We start from the raw sequence: 24,413 nt of genomic DNA, 5'->3' as shown, positions 1-24,413 counted from the left end.
AAAGTGACAAAGGTGACGCCGCACAGGGTGCCCTGCAGGGGCTCGGGACGGTCACCCCAGACCTGCAGGCCTGTGGCCAAGGACAGTGAGGGTGTCCCCAGGGAAGACTCAGAGGGGCAGGAGGACGAGGTGCCGGGATGGGCTCCAAGCAGCAGCCATGAACGCCCCTTACCTTCCCCCACCAGCACCCGCACCTGTCGCCCAGGCCCGCCGCACGCACCTGAGGGGGCGAGGCCGAGCTCCTGTGCTCGTCGGGAGGGCTGGAGGCAGCAGGGTCTCCGGGAAGGCCACCTGCACTCTGCGGCTGGCACAGTTTCCTGCAGGGACAGGCAGGGCCAGGTTAGCTGGGGGCAGATGCCTCAGGGGAGGGACACCCCAACACCAGAGCGGGGCTGAGCCCGCTGGGGGATCCTGGGAGCCCAGGCCTGAGTATGTCCTATGCGGTCTCATCCAAAGGAGGACTTCCCTGTTCAGCGTCCTTCTGCACCCAGGGGAGCTCGGCTGGCCGCCCGCTCATTTAGATGCCTGCTACTGTGGGGACCAGGACACACACTGGGGCACTGGCCCCTTCTTTTATAGACAAGTGTTCATCCTGCTAACAATGCTTCCTGCAGAAACGTTACAAAATGCAGAGGAGATGTGAGGGCCCTGGCCTAGGACAGGATGGTCTTCCTGTCACAGGAAGCCCCGGTCAGAGCATGACCTCGAGCAGCCACTGGCCCACCAGGACCAAGCAAATGATACAGCCAGGGGTGAAGGAAGAAACACCCCAACGCGCACCCCTCTTTCTCCCCATGTAAGCACAGCAAGCAGGGCCCCTCTGTCAACTGTCCAACTCCTAGGGGCTGTGTGTCTCAGGGCAGCCCAGGAGGCCAGAGCCCTCCGCACTCCCAGGGAGGCCCAGGTCTGGGGCCATGGTGATGAGCCGCCAGCTAGCAACAACCAGAGCCGTGTCCCTGACCCACAGCCTCAGCGCCGGACCACAACAGTTGTCCCTTCCAGAGTGGCCTGAGAGGCCAGGAGAACCACGTGGAGACACACAGAGCCCCGGCAAAGATAGGAAAAAAGGACTGGCGCCCGAATCCACGCTCTTCAAGCCCCCACCAGGAAGGCGAGACGGAGGCAGGGAGAAAGAAAGCAGTGACATATGAAAGCTCAACGCAGAGGTGTGTAAGTGGTGACCATCTCACAGGGGCTGAGGGGCTGGAGTCCAAGGCCTGGAGCGAGAGCCCCCGGGGCTCCTGCGGGCTGGCCCCCCAGCCCCCTCTGGGTCCTGGTCGTTGCCGGTGGGGCTGCAAGGCAGTGAACCTAGGGCACCATCAGGTAGCAGAGGAGCCTGGGCTCCTCCCCTTCAGGCGGCTGGTAAGCCACTTGGGCCACACGCGGAAGACGGGGGATCGATGTGTGGCCTCGGAAGATGAGGAAACAGAGGACCCAGGTCTAGGGCACATGGGGCAGTCAGAGACCCCTCAGCAACTACCCTGAAGGAAGCCGAGCTGCCCGGAGGAATGTCCCCCAAAGGCTGCACCAAATGTCAAACCCCAAGACAGACAGGAAAATGCATTTGAAAGGAGAGAGAGATTTGCTAAGGGGAGAAGAATGTTAAAAAAATATATAAATCAACAAAAACACCAGCTTTAATATCCTTAGAAAGACTAAAGATTTGAGGGTGGGGCGCAGTAGCTCACGCCTGTAACCCCAGCACTTTGGAAGACTGAGGCAGGAGGATCACTTGAGCCCACCAGTTCAAGATCAGCCTGAGCATCATAGTGAGATCTTGTCTCTACAAAAATAAATAAATAATTTGAAAAATTAGCCAGATGTAGCGGTGCATGCCTGTAGTCCCAGCTACTCAGGAGAGGCTGAGGCAGGAATTGCTTGAGCCCACGAGTTGGAGGCTGCTGTGAGCTGTGACTGCACCACTGCACTCCAGCCTGGGCAACAGAGCGATACCCTGTTAAAAAAAAAAAAAAAAAAGGACTAAGGATTTGAATGGACATGTCCCCAAAGACATAGAGACGGCCAACGAGCATGTGAATACATGCTCAACCTCCTCTATCAGGGAAAAGCAAACCAAACCACAAGGAGATACCACTGCAAGCCCACGAGCACGGCTAGAATCAGGAAAGACAGAAAATGACAAGCATTGGCGAGGACACGGAGGAACTGCAATCCTTGTGCCCTGCTGGTGGCACTGCAAGATGATACGCTGGTTGAAGAAAAGAGCTTGGAGGTTCCTCAAAAAGCGAAACACAGGACGGCCACACGATCTAGCGATTCCACTCCTCGGTGCGTCTGAGAGAAATGGAAACCCTCGTGTGCGCTGTTTACAGCAGCCTAGCTGACAAGAGCCAACCGCTGGAAGCGACCCAGGAGTCCCCGCGAGGCAATGTCAGCGACCCAGGAGCCCCAGCGGTCCCTTCACAGCTGTGCGGTGTGACCGCTTGTCTACTTGAACTGGGTGGCCACGTGGCTGCAGTCTGGCAGGGCTCAGAGTAACCACCAGATGTTCCCTGACGCTCCCCGGGAAGTACCCAAGAGAGGGGAAACCCAGGTCCACACGAAGCCCTGCACACGCACGGCCACAGCAGCTCTGCTCACACCTGGCAAACGGTGGAAACCGCCCAGGCGTCCACCAGGTGACGAACGGCTGCGTTTATCCGTGCAGGAGTACGGTGCTCGGCCTCGGAAAGGCACGAAGTGCCGACACCCACTACTGCGTGATGAACCTCAACACCATGCCGAGTGAGAGCAGCCACACACAGAAGGCCACATGTTGCATGGACTGTCCGGACAGGCAGCCCCACAGAGACAGGAAGCAGACTGGTGGCTGCCAGGGGCTGGGGGAGGGGGAGCGGGGAGTGACTGCCGATGCGTTCAGGTTTTGTTTCAGAGGGGATGAAATGTTCTGGAACTAGGAAGATGTGGTAGCGAAACAACATCTGAATGTATCAAATACCACTGAGTTGTTCACTTTAAATGGGTGACTTGTGTTATTTCAATTGTATCTCAACAAAGCTATGCTTTTTAACATCCTTAGAGAGATTAGATTAAAAATGGCATTGCTTCCATGAAGTAAGAACATAATGCTACAATAGAGCACTTTAAGAATAGAAGACTTTCAGAAACTAGAAATGACAGGCTGGGCATGGTGGCTCACGCCTTGTAACTCCAGCACTTTGGAAGGCCAAGGTGGGAGGATCACTTGAGGCCAGAAGTTCGAGACCAGCCTGGGCAACATAGCAAGACCCTATCTCTATCCAAAAAATCTAAGAATTACGCAGGTGTGGTGGCGTGCACCTGTAGTCCCAGCTACTCGGGAGGCTGAGGTAAGAAGATCACTTGAGCCCAGGAGTTCGATGCTGCAGTGAGCTGATTTATACCACTGCACTCCAGCCTGGGCGACAGAGGAGACCCTGTCTCAAAAAAAAAAAAAGAAACTATAAAGGATAGCAAAACAGAGACGGGATGGGAAAAGTTGATAAAATCTCGCAAAAGTAAAATAAAAGAGAGAGGAAAACTGGGATGAGGACAGAAGCCAGTGGCACAGCCCACCACGCCACGGCAGAACCAGAGGCTGCGGGAGGGTGGCTGCGAGGGCGCCCGGTCTTCCCACAACCACGCGGGATGCACGGAGGGACAGACGAGGTGACTTTTCAGACCACGAGGGCTGCCCAGCTGTCCTGTGGCTGTGTGGACCGGCAAAGGGTCGGGTCGGGAAGGCTGTGACTGTCCACATGGCGGAAGAACTCCCGTGGCTCTGAGTCTACATTTGATCAACCAGAGACTGGCAGGACTGTCGCCTGGGGGTGAAGGCGTGGCCAACATTCCTCCCAGGGCCGCGTTCCCTTGGCGCCAGGGCTGAAGGGGAGGCAGAGGGGCAGAGCTGGGCTCAGGGGCCCACATGAGAGGGGAGACGCTCGGGCTGCCTGCGAGGGCCCTGGGCAGCATGTGGCTCAGGCGGAGGGGTCAGGCGCAGGACCCTGGACCATTGACAGTGATGAGAGGTGAGGGGACAAATGGGAAGAGTCTGGTAGGACGTGATGGATGAAGAGAACACCTAGCCGAGAAATCAGCGCCAGAGCCACGGCGCGGCACCCAGCTCAGCTGTGGGTGGCTCCTGCAGCGACACCCCTGCCTATGCCTGGTCCCCGACAGAGGAAACGCCCGAGGCCCTGTTTTGACACCCAAGGCTATGGCTTCAACAACTGCTACAAACGGGGCTTTCTTCAGATAAGGGAGAACCTAAACAGACATGCCATGCAGACAGGCACTGCAGGTCACCTCGTGTGTCGTTACAGGTGGTGAGGGGACATCCACCTCGCCCCCTGCATACCAGTTCAAGCTTTAGAGGCCAACAGGTGGTGATCCCCAAGCTGGCCCAGATTGACAGCTGAGTGCCTGGGGCCGGCACGAGCCCACAGCTCACTCAGCGGAGGAAGTACGAGCCCGGAGTCAGGGCTGGCTCCGGGGTGCACACCCCAGGGACGCTCCTGCCTGACGCCCTGGACATGCGGCTCAGGCACCATCTCCGGCGACCCCACACACAGGCGATCCTTTGCTTGCTCTCGGCAGTTCCTGTCCAGCGCCCTCAGTCTGAGGGACCCGGGCCCCCAGGGAGGGGAACCAGGAGGGGGGATGAGTCTTCTGCCGAGGCTGTGTGTCTTCCGCCAGCCTCCCCTGGGAACCCAGGACTGCCAGACAAGCCGGGCTCCAGCCGGCCAGAGCGTGGCCCAAGGGCCCCTGACCAGCAGGCCCAGGGCAGGCGGACACCGCCCAAGCGCGGGGTGTGACGCCAGCTCCGCTCTGCTCTCCACGTGCAATTGCTGCTTTAGACAGCTGAACTTCAAAAAAAACAAATCTCACAAACAGCTCCAAGTCCCTGAGAAATCACTTAAGGACTAATTAGCGTATGGCCTGCTCTGAACGGTCTGCCCCACAGCCCGCGGCTCCCAAGCACGCAGCCACCGGGAAGGAAATCGCCAGCCACCTGCGTCCTTGACCACTGCCCCCAGAGCCCCGCGCCACCCTGACCTCGGTTCCAACCAGTCTGAGAGGGGATGCGTTTAATCAACGCTGCTTAGTCACGTCTGCAGGGAGTTTTGTTTTGCCTTTTGCCTTGTTTTTCTGCACTCTGTGTTCTCAAGAGTTCTAAAAAGTGGACTTCAGCAGAAGCTTCCGGGGACGCCCAGGTCTGGGGGAAGCTTGGCAGGAAGGTGGCGACAGCCGAGGATAGCCTGGGTGGACTGAGGCCTCTCTTCCGAGGATTCTGGGGTTGGGGCTGGTGACTCACGCCCCCCGCCCGACTCCGAGGGGGCTGGCCATTCCCCCTGCACGGGAAGCCACGGGGTGCCACCGGCAGTGGGGAGGACAGACGGAGAGGCCTCCTCGGACCCTTCCATCCTGCTCTCGGGCCCTGCACCTTTGGGGTCACTCAAGACTACCCCAGCATCCTTGAGACGAGCTCTGGCCCATGCTCGGGGATTAGGGACACAGCAGGGGACAAGAGGCGGCATTACCGGACAAGCACGCGCTTCAGCAGCTGCTGGTCCCCCTCAGAGTAGCCGGGCCAGTCCTTCTGCACGTCCTTGTACATGCAGTCCCTCAGGGTGCATGTGCCATCCTTGGTACTCACGTTGGCCACCTGCAAGACAGAGCCAGCCGTCACCTTGCGGGAAGCCCGAGGCCCAGAGGCTACCAGAAACATCTGATTGAAGGGCGTGGGGGCGGTGCAGAGACCCGGAGGGAGGTGGGCAGACAGACCGAGACAGGAGGGGAGGGAAGACTGCCTACTACTGCCCACCCTCAGCTCCCCAGCATGCAACCCTCAGGGTACAGACGCACGAGTCACAGCTTGAGGTCCAGACTCGATCATCCCACAGGTGCTAGGGGCAAGGCTGCTTCCCAAACAGGGAGGACTGCCACCTCCAGTCCCAAGACCCCATGGCTCGCCCCTTCTGATGGCAGCTCCCACAGCAGAGTTGGCCATGGCTGGAGGTGCCATGTAAGGGGCACCTCCAGGGGCCAGGCCCGAGCCACCCTCCCGCTCTCGCCAGTCAGCCACAGTGGGGCCTGCCTCCCGGACTCATGGCCCAGACGGGCTCAGAGCGTGTGCCTTAGAAGGGCTTGACGGAGCCCCAGGCCACTGCCATAGCTGGTGCCTGTGTGCCAGCCTCCTGGCGCCCTGGTCACCAGCACGCCCCCCACGTGTGTGGCACCGTCACGCTGCCGGCAAGGCAGCTGCTGTTTTCCGCTACATCTGACGAGGACTCCGTGTCACAGCCATTTCCACAGGGAGCATTTTTTAACAGTTGAGTAATATTCCACCCGGTGATGAGTCTCCACTGTTGGACATCGCCACCATTGCCAGTTTCTCTGTAGCATAAACAGATGTCACTGTGCGCAGGTTTTCCACGCTGGCGATGGCTTCCTTCGGCAGGCTTCCCAGAAGTAGGATTATCAGGTCAAAGGCTGAACGTTTTTATGGCTCCTGATAGCTTTTGCTAAACACCACCCACCCGTCGACACCGTCCCCCCGGCCAAAAGGAATGCCTGTGGGTTTCCCTGGGGCCCAGCCAGCCCCACAGATGGCCATCTTTGCTTTGCGTGTTTCCAGAGGAGGAAGAGCCCTCGCATGGAAGAGTACGGTTTCATCGCTGCTGCTCCTCGGAGTCTCTGGTGGCCTGGGGAGGCTGGAAACGACCAGCCTGGGTGAGGCACATGCTCAAGATCTTCCTCTTCTGCAAGCTAACGGGGTCCTGCCGCCAGCCCTGCCATCACCGAATCGCTGGGAAGAACCAGCTGTGTAGCAAACACAGAAGCACAAGGCAGACGAGCCATGCGGGAGAAATCAAGGTGGTCACGGGAAGGGACACTCTGCCTGCAGACACTGGCCGGGCCCGTCCCTCAGGAGGCAGCCAAACCAAAGTCACCTGGAGAGGCTAGGGTCTGGCATGGACTCTCTCTTGTCCTGGGAAAGGGACTGGCTTCCTGGCCAGGCCAGCATGGGTCCCACATCTGACGATTCCATCAAGCTCCCCTCAGGAACTCCCGCCAACAGTGTGCCAGCCCTGCCTTGGGAGCAGGAGGAGGGACGAGAGCCGAGCCAACGTCCTCCCAAGGAACATGCTGCAAGGTCCACGCGGACCAGGCTCGGGCTGCAGCGGAGTCGAGAAGCCTCACGATAAGCGCAGTGACGTGTGGATGCGCCTTAGGCACAGCTGCAGGCTGCCACACACCTCACGGCGTGGAGATGCCGTGTCCACGACAGGAGGTGCCGTCTGTGTTCCCAGGGTGTCTGAGGCAGGAAGTGGGGCGGGGCGACCTGGAGGATTTGACCCCTAATATCCTGCTGCCACCTGGGCAGACAAGGGGCACAGCCACGCCTCCTTCTCGACCGCAGCAGCGATCTGAGGTGGCCCATGCCCAATTCACTCTGAGGCCGCATCTAGACAGCCCTGATGCCTCAAAGCCAGCACCAGCCACTTGCCTTCCTAGGGGTCCTGGGCATCTCTGTGGGTGAGGGGTGGCAGGAGGCACCCAGGGCCACTGTACCTGCTGTAACGCCCAGGGTGGTTCTCGACGGCGGGCCTACCCTGGACCCTGAGAGAGGCAGTGGCGTCACACCCATCACAGACAGAAGCCTGAAGGTCCGATACGTGAAGCCCTTGCCTCGATTCCCAGCCTGGCTCGCCTGCCTGCCCAGCTCTGACCCGCACCTGTGGGTTCCCCGCCCAGACCTCGAGTCTATAAATTGCCTGCAGCCGCAGCCTTGCATCCGGCGTGCTGGGCCCCACTGCCCACTTGGTGGCAGACGGTGGAGAAAAGGGCATGGGCCCCGCAGAGCAGGTACCACGCCCAGAGACATGTCCACGGCCCCCCGAGTGGGTTCTAACCCAGGAGGCTCCCACTCTGAGGCAGGCTGTGAACACAGAAGGGGCCTCAGGAGGGGCTCTTCCCTGCTGGCCAGAGTCACAGCCTCAACGCTCCGGCCCACCCTGCTCGCGAGGGACCACCTAAGGACGCCGCTTGTAAACTTGCAGTCAGGTGGGCTGGACGCGCCCCCGCCCCCGGACGGCACGCACCTGCTGGAGGAGGCCGTCCAGCGCCTCTTTGTCCGCCTGCGCCAGGCCATCCTTCTGCAGCCGCAGCAGCAGCTCGGCCTTGCGGTAGGGCCTCAGCGCCAGGAGGTGCAGCACCCGGTCACGGAAGGGCCTCTGGGACACCCCACCGCCCCCGCTCGCGCCGATGCCACTCTTCCTGATGGCACTCGCCAGGTTCATGGGGGTCGCCCGCTTCCGGGAGGGCACAGCATCTGTCGCTCCAGGGGCTGGTTTCCGAAACTGAACCTTCTTGCCTGCAAAAAGAGCCCGAGTGTTAAGGAACAGAGGGGGCAGCCGCTGTGCCCCACGGCTGGCGCCTGAAGGTTTCAGACTAGAGAGCGCTGCTGGCCAAGGCAAAGTCCAGCCCTGTCTGCTCAGTGGGGACCCTGGGTGGCCGACAGTGCCACCTGCTGCCCAGACCCGGCACCTGCAGGGCCCCCAGCCTCAGAAGCAGGAAGTGCAAGCGGTAGAATAGTGTTTTAGAGACTTAACTGACGTCATCCACTGGGGACCGAAATTCTAGGTACCAAACACACCAACTATTCAAGCGGGTTGAGGGAGCTGGGGGCATCTATAAACCTTCTGATGTTAAATCGACGGTCCCAGAACCGCAGGAGGCAGGCACTTCGGTCTTATGCAGGCCCCGTGGAGCTGTTTTTGTTTTCTGGGTCTTTTTAAAGCAGTGAATAAAGGTGTCAGGGCCACTTCTGGCAGCTGCTCTGGAGACCCTGGGATGTGAGCATCTCCCCTGTGGGCTGCCCCTGTGTCCCCAGTGTAGACACACACACAGACAGGGTCCAGCATGCCACACCTCTGTCCTGTCCCAAACACGCCCTGGCACCCTCGGGGAGGTGCACGCCTGAGCTAGCTCAGTAGCATGTCTCGCATCCTTCCAGCAAAAATCTTCACAACATTGGACTTTTGTGTGTGTGTGTCAGTGTGTGACAGAGTCTTGCTCTGTCACCCCAGGTAGAGTGCAGTGGCATCATCACAGCTCACTGCAACCTCCAATTTCTGGGCTCAAATGATCCTCCTGCCTCAGCCTCCTGAGTAGCTGGGACTACAGGCATGCACCATCATGCCCAGCTAACTTTTCTATTTTTAGTAGAGACAGGGTCTCACTCTTGCTCAGGCTGGTCTTGAACTCAAGTGATCCTCCCACCTCAGCCTTGCAGAGCGCTAGGATTACAGGCGTGAGCCACCTCATTCCTAAAAATCTGATGTGTCCAATTACCACAGAAAGACGTGCTTTTACAATCTCCAGGGTCAGCCACTCACGCCTCTGGGGTCTGTTCAGGGGGGTCCTGCCAGGGGAGACAGGCTTCATCCCCAGGGTACCAGGCTGACCCACCAACACGGAGTCCCAGGAGGGGGACGGGCCTGATCTCGGGGTGCTCTGAGACAGCAGGGATGTGTACACTAATGACATCCTTAGAGAGGGCTCCACCAGCATACAAACTGTTCCAACAACCCTTACTGTACCCACAGTGGTGTGACGAGACAAATTTTCGCCACAGGACCCACAGCCTTATTGACACGTGCACGGATGCCGCGTGGCCACTCCCAATTGGCAGTGAGCAGGAGCAGCATTCTGGAGGCCTGGGAGCCTCCGGGCTGCCCTCCCTGCAGCGGCCCTATGTGCGGGGCTCACAGCTCGGCGCCCCAGCGCTCCAGACGGCCCGGGCCGTGTAGCATGCCCACCCGGCCCCAGCGCCAAGCAGAAGCCCAGCTCCTGCGCTGGCATCGGGGGTTCGTTCAGAGCCAAGCCCACTGCGGAGCAAGGAGAAATCACGTGCTCTTTGGGGTGGGGAGAGGGGAAACTAAAATCCTGCCTTTTCTTAAAAAAGAAAAAACCCAAAAAGCCATCAAGTTTCCTGTCTTCTCTGAGCGTTTTCACTCCTCTCTGAAGCCTGGCGCCCTTCCCCGCGGGCGGCGCACGCCAGCGACTCTTCAGCTCCGTCTGGTCTGCGAGGCAGGAGCGCCGCAGCGGGATGACGGAGCTCTCCACGTAAATGATACTTTCCTTCCTGCTTTTAGTGCGTGGTGCTTTCTCAGCTTCGCTGAAATTGTCCCCAAGCTGACGCTGAGCCGCCAGAGCCTTCCTGGCAGTGCAGGGGTCACATTAGCAGCAGGGTACTGCGGAGCTCACCCCCCCGCTGTTTGCATGTTGCCACAGCCCATGGTGACCTCAGGGAGGAGCTAGAAGACAGGTAGACGGGACCGTGCCCTAACAGCAGCCCTGATGGAGGACCCTGTGTGCCTCCCTGACAGGTAAAGGTCCCCGAGGCCACAGCCTGGGACAGGGGCCTGCCGACTCGGGGCTCCCAGGGTTCTCCGTCCCCTGTGTCCATCTCAGGCCTCACAAGACAGCAGCTGCCACAGCCTCGGGGCCACCGTGCCCAGACCTTCCCTCCCGGCCTGGACGCCGGCTCGGGTACATCCTGCTCGGGCCGATTCCTTGGCTGACCCATTGCTTCCACTGCAGGCACAGCAAGGGCCCCTGGCTGGACAGGCCCCGAACCACGTCCTCCCCCCAAAGCTGGCCCTGAGCCCCCACCGCTCACCCAGGTAGCGGCCTCCAGCCTTGATGACGATGGCGCTGCGGCTCCGCGTCTCCTCCTCTGCTTGGGCCATGCTCTGCCGCGCCTTCTGGTAGGAGTCATCGGTGGCACACACTGTGATCTTGTCCTGGATGCTGCCTAGGCAGTCCAGGAGGACGTCCCCACAGCTGCAAGGCAAGCGGCAAGGGGCCGGGATCAGCGCCCGGGACGATGTGGGGAGACTGTTGAGGGGCCGAGCCCCCACCCCCACGGAAATGGGGCTCAGTCAGCATCGACTCAGGCGAGGAGATTTCGACGGCACGTCTGGACCCGGGCCGGGGCGGCCTCACCTGGAGACGTACTGCTGGATGCAGTCGAAGCTGCCCTGTGGGCTGTCGCGGCCGATGCTGGAGAGGTAGAAGGAGTAGGTCCGCGCCTCTGCGGGGCAGTCGGGCCGGGGGATGGAGATGTGCTGCGTGGGGGGAAGGAGGTGTCACCAGGAGTCCCTGGCATGGAAGGGACCACAAGACTGGCCAGGGGCTCCACCCAGGCTCATCTCTCCGACACCCCCCGCAGCACAACCCTCACAATGGGAATATGCCAGCGATTCCCTCTAAACACACCTCTGCTCTCCTTACAGTGACGGCATCGGAGGCCAATGTCCCCCATGTGTGTGTGCTGGGGGGGGCTGTGTCTGGTTTCTCAGCAGCAATGGCACTGCAGTCTGAGGACAACACAGTGCTTAGCACCTGCCTGGAGGCAGGGAGCCCACCCTGATAGTGTGACCCTGGGAAAGAGGTTTGTCTGGACCATGACTCAGTTTCCCAAGATTTGGCCCAAGATACCCCCCAAGGTGAGATTTGACAAGAGGGGTGTCGGCTACCCCACAACTCTGGCACCCCTGCTTGGTGACAGTTTCTCGGCAGCCACCTACGCTGGCCACGGACTCCCTGTGTGTCGATTCACCGTCCTGCAGCCTGTGGGGCTCACAGATCAACAGCGCTGGCGGCATCACGGGTCACATGAGACACAGAACATGTATGTCACAGTTTACATAAACCTGACTTTGGACAGCATGCCTGTAGCCCTGCCCAGAAGGACGGACAGCCTGGGGCAGGCAGACGGACAGACTGTGCTGTCCTAGCCAAATGCAGGGCCCAGGGCAAGACAGCGTCGCATCAGAGGACACCGCATTCCGGGCCCACCCTCTGTCAGCAGGGGTGACCCTTCCTAAACAAGTCCCTGGGCTTGAACGCACGAGCTGCTCGTAGCTAGGCAGACACGCAAAGGGCTCAAGTGGTCTGTGAGGACCTGAACACGTAGGGAGGCATCAGACCTCGTCCCTGGGCTGCCGCATCCCCTCGGCAACCCTGAGCCCCGTCTCTTCCTCCAACCTCTTTGGTCACCCAGATACTTCATCAGCACAGGACAGAACAGGGGGCCCAAGGGTGAATCCCCTGCCCGACGCCCTGCCCAGCTGCCACATGCACCCACAGGAGGTTTCACCTGTCCACACCCCGTGCGTGAGACTGAGGACAGAGCCCCTGAGCCGCCAGGAACGTGGAGGAACACTGTTCCCCTGGCCCCACTATGTAGCTGCAGCTGGGACCTGGCCCTCAGGGCAGTGTTTGGACCCACAAGGGAAGCCGTGGACACACCTGGCCTACCGTCAGCCCCCCGTGCCAGTGGACCCACAGAGTCCAGCACCCGTCCCCACTCCCAGGCATGGCCACCCCGGGGGCACCAGGCAGTCTCTGCAGCAGTCCTCCTGGGCTGATGATCCTCCTGTCCCCACCCTCGCACGCTCAGCGCTACTCCAGGAGGAAGGTGTCCCATCCACTGGCGTCTGCCCAGTACCCCCTCTCGGCCTCAGACACCTCCCTGCGGGACAGGAGCCTCCATCCCTGTCCTGCTGATACAGAGTTACAAGCTGGGGGGTCAGGGCCCACCCAGACAGACATGTGCTGGCGGAGGCGAGAGCAAGGCCCATCTCGGGCCCCCCAGGCCAGTCCTGACCTGAACACAAACGTAGTTTTATTAGGGCAGAGAAGGCTGGACAGGCTTACACTCGGCGTCTGAAAAGTCACACCCAGCTGCCTCCGATGACTCACCCTGGGGCACAGGAACACGCGCACACGCCCTGCAGCCTCTGCCGGACACTCAGAGGCTCCAAGGGGGCCGATGTACATGTGACGTGGTGACCCAGAATGTAGCTGCGAGGGAAGCCCGGGGACCACTGTGCTGAGAGAAATCAAGGGAGCCTTGACGGAGCCTGAGCCCTGGTGTGGGGGGTTCTCCCTTCCCAACGCCCGCACCACCCGCCGTACCCCAGTCCTGGCTCCGGCTAGGGCAGACCGAGGCGCCCCTGGCCTGAGTCCAAGTTGCTCGTGGCTCTGCCCCCACACATGCTTGTGGCCCTGTCCCCGGCAAATGCAGACCCCGCCCGGCAGGTGGGCAGGCAGGATCCCGCCTGGCTCCAGGAGAGCGCGCACCGCTGGGCAGAGAGTGGGCCACGGGACCAGGCCGGCACACGACGCGAGCCCGACGCAGCAAGGCCGGCCCCCACGGGAAGGTCCCACAGCAGGCAGGGCAGTCGCGCACATAGTCAGTGCCACGAGGGCCCCACGCGAGCCTGCCCGGCCACCAGACACCATGCTCTCTGGGTAAGTGACCAGAGCAGCTTCGCTGCGCCCTGCGTGTCTGCCCCTAACGCCATCCTGGAAGGGGTGGCGGGGGGCACAGTGCAGAGAGCAGGCCAGGCTTGAGTAGCTACCAAGGGAGGGTGGGGGCTGCATGACAATGGGTGAGCCAGGCTTCGAGGCTGATGCTCGGGAGGGCATTGTGCCGCTGGCGACAAGGGGAGACACACACAGGGCACTGCGGCCCATGTCCTTCAGGATGGGGGGTGGACAGGGGAGACTGGGGAGACTGTTAGGAAAAGGTTCACCTGGGGTTGGGCACGGCAGGTCTCACAGCCTCCGCCCTCTCTGGCGCAGAGGCGCTGCCCACGCGGGGGAGCCTCTGACAAACGGGCTGCTCTGCCACAGTGCCGGGGCCTGGGCCCCGCAGGGCAGCGGGGGAAGAGCAGCCCGGCAATGTGGGCACATTCTCCATGCCAGCCAAGAGCTCGCCTGACTCGCGGCCCCCACTTGGCCTCCTGGACGAGGTCTCAGCTGCCCCCTGGGAGCTGCGCTAGGGCCCCGGTGGTGGGCGCACTCTCGTTCGGGTGTGCCAGATGTCGGCGCTGGCTCCAGGTTACTGGAGGGAGCCTGGGGGGAGTCGCCATAAACTTGAGCACACGTCCGAGTTCACAGACAGACACGCGGACAGAGCCTGGAGCAGGACACAGGATCATCGGGGTGGTTCCAAAGGGGCCAAGGCCTGTCCTTCCCTCCAACCTGACCCACGGCCACCAGGGGGCAGTGGTTCCGCAGCAGGTGGGCACCCTGCCAGAGCCCCGTCACCTCTTCCCTTTGGAATCTGCCCCAAATTGGAGCCTGCTGCCCTCCCTGGGACCTTCCAGGCCTCTTCTGCAGTTTGGGGGGAGAGGAGCTGCAGGGTTTTGAAGAGGCAAATTAAGGGGAGGGCTGCAGCGTGATGAGGGAAAGGCCCGCAACATCCTGCACAGTTAAACCAGGACAGCAGCGGGTGACCCCGGCCACGGCCCACACAACGCGCACAGGAACCCAAACACCGCCTGGCCAGGGTCGCTCCGGCCAGAAGAGTTTTCAGGTAACATTGTTTTCTTCGTTGTTTTTATCCTGGCGAACTCTCGGAGTAAGACACGTTCTTCTTCAGAGAGAGCAGGAGGGAAGCGGCCCTGTGCCCAGCGGGAGGCCTCGGCCCCACACCCAGGTGCCGAGCACCTACTTCCCTTCCGGGAACCACTCGCCCGGGCTGTGGCCTTTCAGAAGAGCCGCGTGCCATGCCCACCCGGGGTCCCCGACACAGATGGCTCCAGACTCTGGAAAACCCCCAATTTACACATTTTTTAGATTGTTTCCAAACTGTCCTGGTTACAGACAACACAGCAACAAGCACCTCTTGTGGCTAAATCTTTGTCCACATCACTAACTAGTCCCACAAAATCCAATCCCAGACTCACAGACACTGGCCGCTGACAAGCCCAGCCAAATCTCATTCTCGAAACTGGGGCACGGAAGTCCTGACACCTGGAGTAGCCCTGGACACCAACTGCTACTTTTTCTTTTTTAGTAACTGGCACTTCGCTGAAGAGTTCCGGGAGTGGGGCCGGCCAGGTGGGGGTTTCTTTTCCCCTTCGGCGGCTGCCGGCCTCTCTAGGGTTGAACACTGACAGGCCACTCCCACCCAGACAGCGCAGGGCCGCAAATGAAACAGACTGCAGGCGGCTCTAAGGCCGGTACGGGTGCCCAGGTCTCCTGGGGAACCTGGAAATGCCACAAAGTTACTGCAAAAAAATCTGCCCGCACGGGGCTGGCGGCTGCACAGCACAACTCCAGGGAGGGAGGCAGGGAGGGAGGGAGGTGGCTGGGCAGACATCCAACGCCCACCCCAGGAGTGCATGGTGCCAAGACCCTACACTGGCCAGAGCTTTCACATGGAGAGGACGCACACAGGAGGGGCTGAGCTCGCTCTGAGGCACAAGGACGCTGGTTGTCCTGACATCGAGTGTAACCTAGAGGTGTACATGGAGGCCAGTGGACAGAGAGAGAAAATCCAGCCATAGTCCCAGAGCCAAGGAGCCTGCAGATCACCTATAGATCAGGTCTGTCATGGCCTGTGGGGAATGGGTCCCTTCATCCTACACAGGGCCTTGAATGCTGCATAGCGCACACACCTGGTGACAACCAAACGTTTGTCCCTCCAGACCCGAGACCCAGGATGATGACCAGAAGGCAGGAAGATGCTGGCTGACGAGGTGAATGACACACCTCCAAGGAACGTTCCGTGGCAGACCATGGGATGTCTCTGGCCAGAGAGCCCCTCTCAGGGCCTGGTGGCGGCCTGCTGGCAGCACGGCCCGGGACTGAAGCCCCAGAGCAAACGCCCTGCTAACTAAACTGCAGCAGCTGCTTCACCCCACGTCGCTGAGTCGGGGTTCCCGTCCCCAGCTCACGGCGTGCCCAGGGCCCCAGCTCTCTCTCGTTAGGTGCCTTCTTGTCAGTGACATGGGCCAATGCTGTACGTGTGGTGGACATGAGTCTGGACAGGCTGCCGTGACACATGCAGTCTCCAAGTCATGGCACATGGCATACAAGGGTGACGTGCTATGCGCTTTTGCCATGACCAGGCTGGAGAGCATCTGTGGACAGGCATACAGGGCGAGGGGAATGGGGGGACTTTCCCGCTGCTTAAGTTGGGGGCTGCTCAGGTCAGGGCCAGGTGGCTGCAGAAGGCACAGAGTGGCCACTGAGGGGCACCAGAGGGCACTGTGGCGCTGCTGTGGCAGCAAGCCCATCCCCGGAGATCGTAAGAAGGACACAGCAGAGGATGACCACAGGAGCCAGGTGGGCTGATGGAGCTGCAGGGTCTGGGGACTCATTACTCCACGACACCCGGTCTAGGTGCACCCTGGAGCTGTCCTGTGGATGTGGTCGCCATCTACAACCAGCTGATGCGAGTAAGTAAGGAGGTGACCCTCAATGGTCTGGGTGGCCTTGTTCAATCAGCTGAAGGTCTTAGGAGGGAAACCGAGATTTCCATGAGGAGGGAGAAACTCTGCCTAGGGACTGCGGCCCACAATTGCCTGAGCCCCTTCTTTGTGACGAATCTCTCCACATCTGTATACACAGATACCCATCTCCTAGAGGCTCCGTCTCTCTGCAGCACCGAGACGCACCTGGAAGCCCACAGAGCACCACATCCATACCCTGCCGGCTGTGAGGAGCCCTCAGGACTTCAGGTAGCAACTGACTTGGATACAACGTGGAAACTTGTAAAACAAAAATGGCCGGGCACGGTGGCTCAAGTAACCCCAGCACTTTGGGAGGGACAATTGCTTGAGGCCAAGAGTTTGAGACCAGGCTGGGCAATACAGCAAGACCCCATCTCTACCAAAAAATTTTTTTAAAAAATGAGCCAGGCACGGTGGTGCACATCTGTAGTTGCAGCTACTTGGGAGGCTGAGGCAGGAGGATTCCTTTAGTCCTAGGAGTTCAAGGCTGCAGTGAGTTCTGACAACACCCCTGCACTCCAGCCTGGGCGACAGAGCCAGACCCTGTCTCTAAAAACAAACAAATAAATAAACAATTTTTTTAAAAAGACTTGTAAAGAAGACTAGAAGAAAAAACCAAATTGCTCCACGGTGTGTTGGCAAGTGGGGGGAACAGGAGGTCCTAAGACCTGGGGGCACGGGTGGTGGGCAACTTGCTCTTTCTTTCATTCTCTAATTTTTCAATAAGATGGTCATTTAGAAAGAAACACATTAAAAAAAAAATGAGAGTGCTGAGTTTCTATGAACTCCCCTCCCCCAGCCCAAATCCTGACAAACAGCCATGGCCCTGGCCCCCACTAAAAGACTGGGAGCCTGCGAGCCAGGTGGCCTGTTGTGGGCTCCAGGGACCCAGCTTGGTGCTCCTCCAGCCACAGGGTCAGCCGTGCAAACCCCGGAGCCCAGCCTTACGCGGAGACAGAGGGGCTGAAACGCCGTTGCTAGCCTGCTGCTGTGCCCAGCGAGCGAGCACAGGCCTGCGACTGCACCAGTTCCATGATTCCGAATACGACTGAGACAAAAAAGACTCACCCCTTGGCTTCCTTGAAATCGGATTGACGGTCTTAGTGAAACAGAATCCTACAGAAAAAATAAAAAGGAAAAACGTCAATAAAGATACCTAGAAATCCAAAGACTCACTTCCCAGTTATATAAGGAGCAGGATAAAGAGTGTTTTCAGGCCGGGCACGGTGGCTCACGCCTGTAATCCCAGCACTCTCGGAGGCCAAGGCAGGAGGATCACTTGAGGCCAGGAGTTTGAGACCAGCCTGGCAACACAGTGAGATCCCGCCTCTACTAAAAATAGAAAAAACATTAGCCGGGGGTGGGGGCATGTGCCTGTAGTCCCAGCTACTCAGGAAGCTGTGCCGGGAGTTCGAGGCTGCCGTGAGCTAATGATAGTGCACTGCACTCCAGCCGGTACAACAAAGCAAGGTCCCATCTCTTTAAAAAAAAAAAAAAGAAAGAAAAGAAAAGAAAAAATATACAAAAGAGGTCAAAATAAATACTGATGCTTCAGCTATTCGGAGGTCAGCCTTCTAGCAGCATCTTGGAAAAGACCCAGAGCCAGGAGGAGGAGTGCACCTTCTTCCTTCCGCTCTCACCTTGAACCCCAAGCACACACCTCCAGTGTCCCAGACACTACCCACAGCATGGTCCTGGGTGGTCACTGGGACCCTCAGCCCCCAAATCCACCCCTGCATCACTTGTCCTGGACGCCCCACTGAGGTTCATCACTGAGTTCTCCTGCTGAGAGGACACCCTGGCTCTCGTCTCGACCACTCGGGTCTGGGCTTCCGGCCTGCCTATCGAGAGGAGAAGCTCTCCCAGGAGAGCTGAGTGCCGCTTGCATCGGCAGTGGCCACGTGTCCACCCCCACAAACCCAGGGTGGGTGGAGCCGCTCCGCACATGTGGGGAGACTCGAGCCAGCGTCACGGGTAGGGCAGGAGCAGAGACAACACCCACCCCACGTCAGACGAGCATCTGCCCTGGGGAACTGCTTGGCGCGGGGTCAGGCAGTCTGGGACTCAGGGGTGGCTGTCCTCTTGGCACCCGCTCTATAGCAGCCCTGACCCCTGGGTCCGCTCAGCCAGCTCGGACCACACAGCTACACACTGCACACGCGTGGCGCCTGGGGTGGGAGGCGCTGGAGCCCACCTTGGTTTTCCAGCAGCCCCCTCCTTTGCCAGAACACATCAAGGACTCCACTGTCTGGAGCAGATCTGAGGGGAAACGTCCCAGGACACTAACACGGCGTGGGACCTGATGCCCCAGAAACCACCCCATGCTTCCAAAGCACGCGAGCCTTCACCACCAGGCAGGCAGAGGTCCACTCCACAGCGAACACGACTCATGGGAAACGTTCCCACCATCCCTGGCACAGGACGCACACAGTCCCACCCCCTCATCCTGCTCCGAGACTGCGAACCAGCTGCTGCTGCACGAGGGCCACTGTGTGTTGGGACAAGGGTGACAGTCCCTCCAAAGCGGCTCCAGAAGGGCTGAGCCCATCCCAAACCCCACGACCTGACCACCTGTCTGTGCTGCGACTCGGAGAATAGGAAGTGTGGCACTGTGGGGGACCCTGGCCTGGCTGTGTCCTTAGGGATGCAGCATTTAAGTGACCTTTGCTTGGAATTTGGCTCAGGACGAACACAAAAAAGAGAGCTGTGGAGGCTAACAAAGGCGTGAAAGACAGTGGGTGCCGTTACTCATCAGGGAGCTGCGCGCGGCAACCGCAGCGTGGTACCACCGCACCTACGGGGGCGGCTGAAACAAAGGGGCTGACGACAGCAAGCGCTGGCGAGCACGGAGGACCCGGAAGCGTCCACTGTTGCTGGTGGGAAAGCGCAAGGCACAGCTGCTGCAGAAACCGTCTGGCAGCTTTTCAAAGGGTTAAACGAAGGGTTGCACACACCCAGCAATTCCACTCCTGGGTACGTACCCAAGAGAAGCAAAAACTGCTTCTGTACAAAAACTTACACCTAACTGTTCACAGCAGAATCATACAGAGTATCCGAAAGGCGGCTACATCCCAAATGTCCGTCAACTAGCGGACGGAGAACCACACGACAAAATGCTACCCAGCAACAGAAAGGAACGCGCTGACAGACAACCCGGAAGAACCGCGAAGCCCCGGCTGAGTGAGCCCAGCACATAGCGCCGTAGAGCGTGTGATTCCATTTACGTAAGCCTCAGAAAAGACACAACCCAAGAGAAAGAAAGCAGCTCTGCGTGCACCTGGGGATTGGGAAGTGGCTGCAGATGCCCGGGGGTGGAATATCACACTCACTGACTGCACACAGAAGAGGGACGCGCCTCACAGGATGTCCGCTGCACCACTGTAAGGCTGCGAGTCGCCCTCGGGCTCACAGGGGTCTGCAGCAACCAGGCGCTTTCAAGCAGCATCCTCTGAACACACACAGAGAGTTCTTAACAGGTGGGGGGAACAGTCCCATCTGTTCACCTTTTTTTCCCCTCAGATTAGAGATGGGGTCTCACTACATTGCCCAGACTGGTCTCAAAATCCTGGGCTCAAGCCATCTTCCCACTTCAGCCTGCCGGGTGGCTGGGATTGCAGGCACACACTACCGTGCTCAGCTCCTGAAGCATGTTTAATGCACGAGTGACGGGACATGGGTGAAAAGGGAATCAGCAGGAGACACAAGAGCCACACGGGGCAAAGGGAACACTGAGGCACAGCCACGTGCGCAGCCCTCTGCGACACCACGGCATCAGTCCTCACTGGCCCAGGGAGCTCTTGATCCAGGCCAGGAAGGAAGTGTGTCCCCCGGGGAGGGACAGCAGGTGTAAGGAATTCAGGCAGGCGGGGCTTGCCTCTCTCAGCCTACACCTCCGCAGAGGGGTCAGCCTGGGGCTCACTGTAGCACTGTGTCTGCCGTCCACACGAGGACTGTGTGTGCAGTAGGGAGCCAGGGATGGGTGCTGTGACAATGGCGATGACAGCAAGGCTGGTTAGGGTGATGAGGGACGGGAACCAGTGAGGGTGACCATGAAATGCACCAGGGCAGCCCAGCAGTGCGGGTACTGATGGTGACAGCCCCTGAAGGTGCTGGCTCTGCCGCCCTCCCCGTGGCCACATGCTCCCTGTGGGCTCAGCCGTCCAGTTAACCAGCTGACCACGTTCCGGTAGCTGACTGCCAAGCGGGTTATCGGGAAGACTCCTTTCTTGCCAAGTCACTCATTCCCCAAGAGTATGGAGAATGAAACGTTATGTACCAGCGAGAGGAGAAGGGCTGAGGGGCCTAACAGTCCAGCCTTTCTCCAAGACTTGGGGAGGGCTGACCTCAAGTGCCTGTCCCCATGGGGACGCGGCTGTCGTCATGGCCATGCTCCTGGCCACACGGGCTAGCACCGTGTCTCCATCCTCCAGCAGGAGACTAGGCCCTTCTTGTCAACAGAGCAACTCACTTGTAACATCACAAACGCAGGAGGGTGACACCCCGCCCAGCACACATCCAACCATGAAAAGAAACCAGCACCCTCTCAGCGATGCTCGCCCGATGCAGGCTACCAGGCAGAGACCCACCTGGAACACCCAGCTTCCAAAAACAACCCTCCAGACACGCAAAGCAGCAGGAAAATGTGACACCGTCCCCCCAAGCCAGGAGAAAAATCAGTCAACAGAAACAGACTTGGAAAGGACAGAGACAACGGAATTAGCAGACAAGAGCTTTAGGATAACTACTATGAAGTAAAAATGTTCACCTAGGCAGAGAATTCATGGCTTAGACCCCAAAGGCAAATGCAACAAAAACAAAAATAAAGAAATGGGACTTGGACCCCATGGAGTGCGGGAGCCTCGCCCTGTGCACCCGCCCGGCTGCCCCGCCAGGTTCGGCCAGGGCGTCTCAGCCTCCTCCTCTGTGGGTACCAGGCATCCCCGAGTGCCAGGGAACCCCGCACTTACACAACACTGAGGCCGGAGCTGCAGGACAGTCGCTGCCTGATGGTGCGGCGAGGGGAAGTGCACAGGTTGCCCTCTGCCCCCACGTCTAGCCAGCCCCATGGCTGCGTGCTGGCAGAGGCCACCCAAGGCGGAGCCAGAGCCGGCGGTCTGCTGCAGGGCCGGGGGAGGGCGGTCCAGTGGTCAGGGCCCCGGAGGCGAGCAGGCGGCCAACGAAAGCCCTTCCCCAGTGTGAGCTGCAAGGATCCCACCCTCTTTCTCCAGGCTGAGCCAGAGGAAAAAGGAAACAACCCCATTTTCTCATCTCCTGGGGCACCATTTTTTATTTTAAACAAAAATAAAAGAGGGTAGATCCAGGTTACCGCTTATCACACCTCTGGTTTAAACAGATAAGAGTCCAGGAGAGCTGTTCCAAAGAGCAAGAGCGTGTTAAAATACCTCCTAGGAGGCCCGGGCGACGCAGCGGGCATTGTGTGCCCACTTGTGTGAGGGGCTCTGGCTCTCGGCTGGTCTCAGGCAGCCGGGGCGGGGGGCGGGGGGGGGCAGCAGGACTGCTCCTTCCCCCTCTTTGTCTGCTCAGCCTTCGCCCATAACCTGTGGATTTGGTAACCGACCTTCTAAACATAGTTCTTCTCCTGTAATAGTATACTGACCCACAAGAAGCACTTTTACTGTCCTCAGGTTAGCAGATAAGGAGGAGACACAGCTGTCCAAAGAGTAAACAGACTGCAGTTGGAAAGACTCAGCCACAACGGAGAGCAGATACCATGGGTGGGAGTTCTTTCTTGGTGGAATTGACATGAAGAGCTACAACTGCTTCAGGAAGAACCTGGAGTAGCCCATAAACAGTTAAATTGCGTGAGATTCATTTAAAAACTGGAAATTAAAAAAAAATGGGACTTAATTAAACTAAAAAGCTTCTTCACAGCAAAAGAAATAACAGAGTAAACAGACAACCTAAAGAATAGGAGAAAATACTTGCAAATTGTCCATCTGACAAAGGACACCCAGAATCCACAAGGAATTCAATCAAATCAGCAAGAAAAAAACAACCCCATTAAAAAGTGGGTGAATGACACGAACAGGCATTTCTCAGAAGATGACACACAAATGGCCAACAAACACATGAAAAGATGCTCCACATCATTATTCGTCAGGGAAATGCAAATTAAAACCACAATGAGATCCCACCTTACCCCAGTCAGAATGGCCATTATTAGAAAGCAAAAAATCAGCCCAGCACAGTGGCTCATGCCTGTAATCCTAGCACTCTGGGAGGCCGAGGCAACAGGATCACTTGAGCTCAGGAATTCAAGACCAGCCTGAGGAAGAGCAAGAGCCTGTCTCTACTAAAAATAAAAAATTTAGCCGGGCATGGTGGCGCGTGCCTGTAGTCCCAGCTACTCAGGAGGCTGAGGCGGGAGGATCACTTGAGCCCAGGAGCTGGAGGTTGCAGTGAGCTACAATGACCCCGCTGCACTCTACATCCAGGGCAACAGAGCGAGACACTATCTTGAAAAAAAAAAAAAAAGCCAAAAAACAACAGATGTTGGCAAGGATGTGGTGAAAAGGAAATGCTTACACACTGTTGGTGGAATGTAAATTAGTGCAACCTCTATAGAAAACAGTGTGGAGATTCCTCAAAGAACTATTATAAAAGTAGGCTGGGCATAGTGACTCAAACCCGTAAACCTATTAATAGCACTTTGAGAGGCTCAGGAGGGAGGATCACTTGAGGCCAGGAGTTTGAGATCAGCCTGAGCAACACAGTGAGACCGTGTCTCCATAAAAAAATTTAAAAATTAGCTGGGCGTGGTGGTGTATGCACTTGTAGTCCCAGCTACTCAGGAGGCTGAGGCAGGAGGATTGTGTGAGCCCACATGTTTGAGAGGTTGCAGCCAGCTGTGATGATGCCGCTGCACTCTAGCCCAGGCTACAGAGTAAGACCCTGTCTCGATTTAAAAAAAAAAAAAAGAACTAAATCTACCATTCGATCCAGTAATCCCACTTCTGGGTAAATACCCAAAGGAAACATTTTATTAAAAAAGACACCTACACGTGTGTATTTATCACAGCACAATTCACAATTGCAAAGATATGAAACCAACCAAAGTGCTCATCAACTGCTGAGTGGACAAAGACAGTGTGACATATATAGACAGATACACGCACACCCACGGAATACTACTCAGCCACGACGAAGACTGAAATAACGTCTTTTGCAGCAACTTGGATGGAACTGAAGTGAAATATCTCGAGAACAGAAAACCCAGCACCACATGTTCTCACAAGTGGGCACCACCCTACAGGTGTGCACCGTGCCCCAGAGTGACTTAATCGACACTGGAGACTTAGAAGGGAAAGGGTAGGAGGAGGGTGAGGGATGAAAAACTACCCATCGGGTACACTAAAACCCAGATACCACCACCATACAATTAATCTGTGTAACTAAAAATCACTTGTGGCCCTAATCTATTGAAATTAAAAAAAAAAATTTAAGGCCAGGCATGGTGGCTCACACCTGTAATCCCAGCACTCTGAGAGGCCAAGGCAGGAGGACTGCTTGAGCCCACGAGTTCCAGACCAGCCTGAGCAAGAGCAAGACCCCGTCTCTACTAAAAATGGAAAATTAGCCGGGCATGGTGTGCATGCCTGTAGTCCCAGCTGCTCGGGAGGCTGAGGCAGGAGGATCGCTTGAGCCCAGGAGTTTGAGGTTGCTGTGAGCCACGCTGATGCCACGGCACTCTAGCCCGGGCAACAGAGTGAGACTCTGTCTCAAAAAAAAAAAAAAAAAGAAGGGAGAGTGTTTGCTAGGCCCCCTGAAAACCGTGTGCTCCCCTAACTTTCCAGGTTGAGGGAGGGCATCCGATCAGGATGGGGGGAGAGTCTTTCTGAGACCTCTCAAGTCTTGACAAGCCTCTTGACTCTCTGGGCCTCAGTTTCCTCCTCTGTTAATGTGTGTGATGGGAGCGGTGGTCCTTGGGGCCCCATCCAGCTTAGACACTTAGTTCTTTGCTTTCTCCACCAGCAGGTGAAGGAGGCGGGTAGTGAAGGCTGGCAGGCCCACCCTCCACTGGTTTCCCTCCACCAGCAACCCCACTTGTCCCCATCCTACGTCTTCCTCCAATCACAGACAGACAACCTGGGCTGG

The 24,413-nt window shown here is 58.2% G+C and overlaps 1 protein-coding gene across 1 annotated transcript in view; it reads right to left on the bottom strand.

Annotated features, from left to right (window-relative positions):
• The window catches only part of ELL (elongation factor RNA polymerase II), a 67,383-nt gene that overhangs the window by 5,798 nt on the left and 37,172 nt on the right, over positions 1-24,413 (bottom strand). The window contains exons 2-7 of the mRNA XM_012654031.1: positions 17,367-17,414; positions 10,993-11,114; positions 10,667-10,830; positions 8,085-8,356; positions 5,520-5,644; positions 221-317 (exon numbers count right to left, since the gene is read on the bottom strand). Coding sequence (XP_012509485.1) covers positions 221-317; positions 5,520-5,644; positions 8,085-8,356; positions 10,667-10,830; positions 10,993-11,114; positions 17,367-17,414 — 828 coding nt within the window. The remainder of the gene's footprint in view (positions 1-220; positions 318-5,519; positions 5,645-8,084; positions 8,357-10,666; positions 10,831-10,992; positions 11,115-17,366; positions 17,415-24,413) is intronic.

Source organism: Propithecus coquereli, unplaced genomic scaffold (assembly GCF_000956105.1).
Source record: "Propithecus coquereli isolate 6110/MARCELLA unplaced genomic scaffold, Pcoq_1.0 Scaffold438, whole genome shotgun sequence".
In the NCBI taxonomy this organism is placed as follows: domain Eukaryota; kingdom Metazoa; phylum Chordata; class Mammalia; order Primates; family Indriidae; genus Propithecus; species Propithecus coquereli.
The sequence above is the reverse complement of the archived record's forward strand: the minus strand, read 5'-3'. Positions and strand labels throughout refer to the sequence as shown.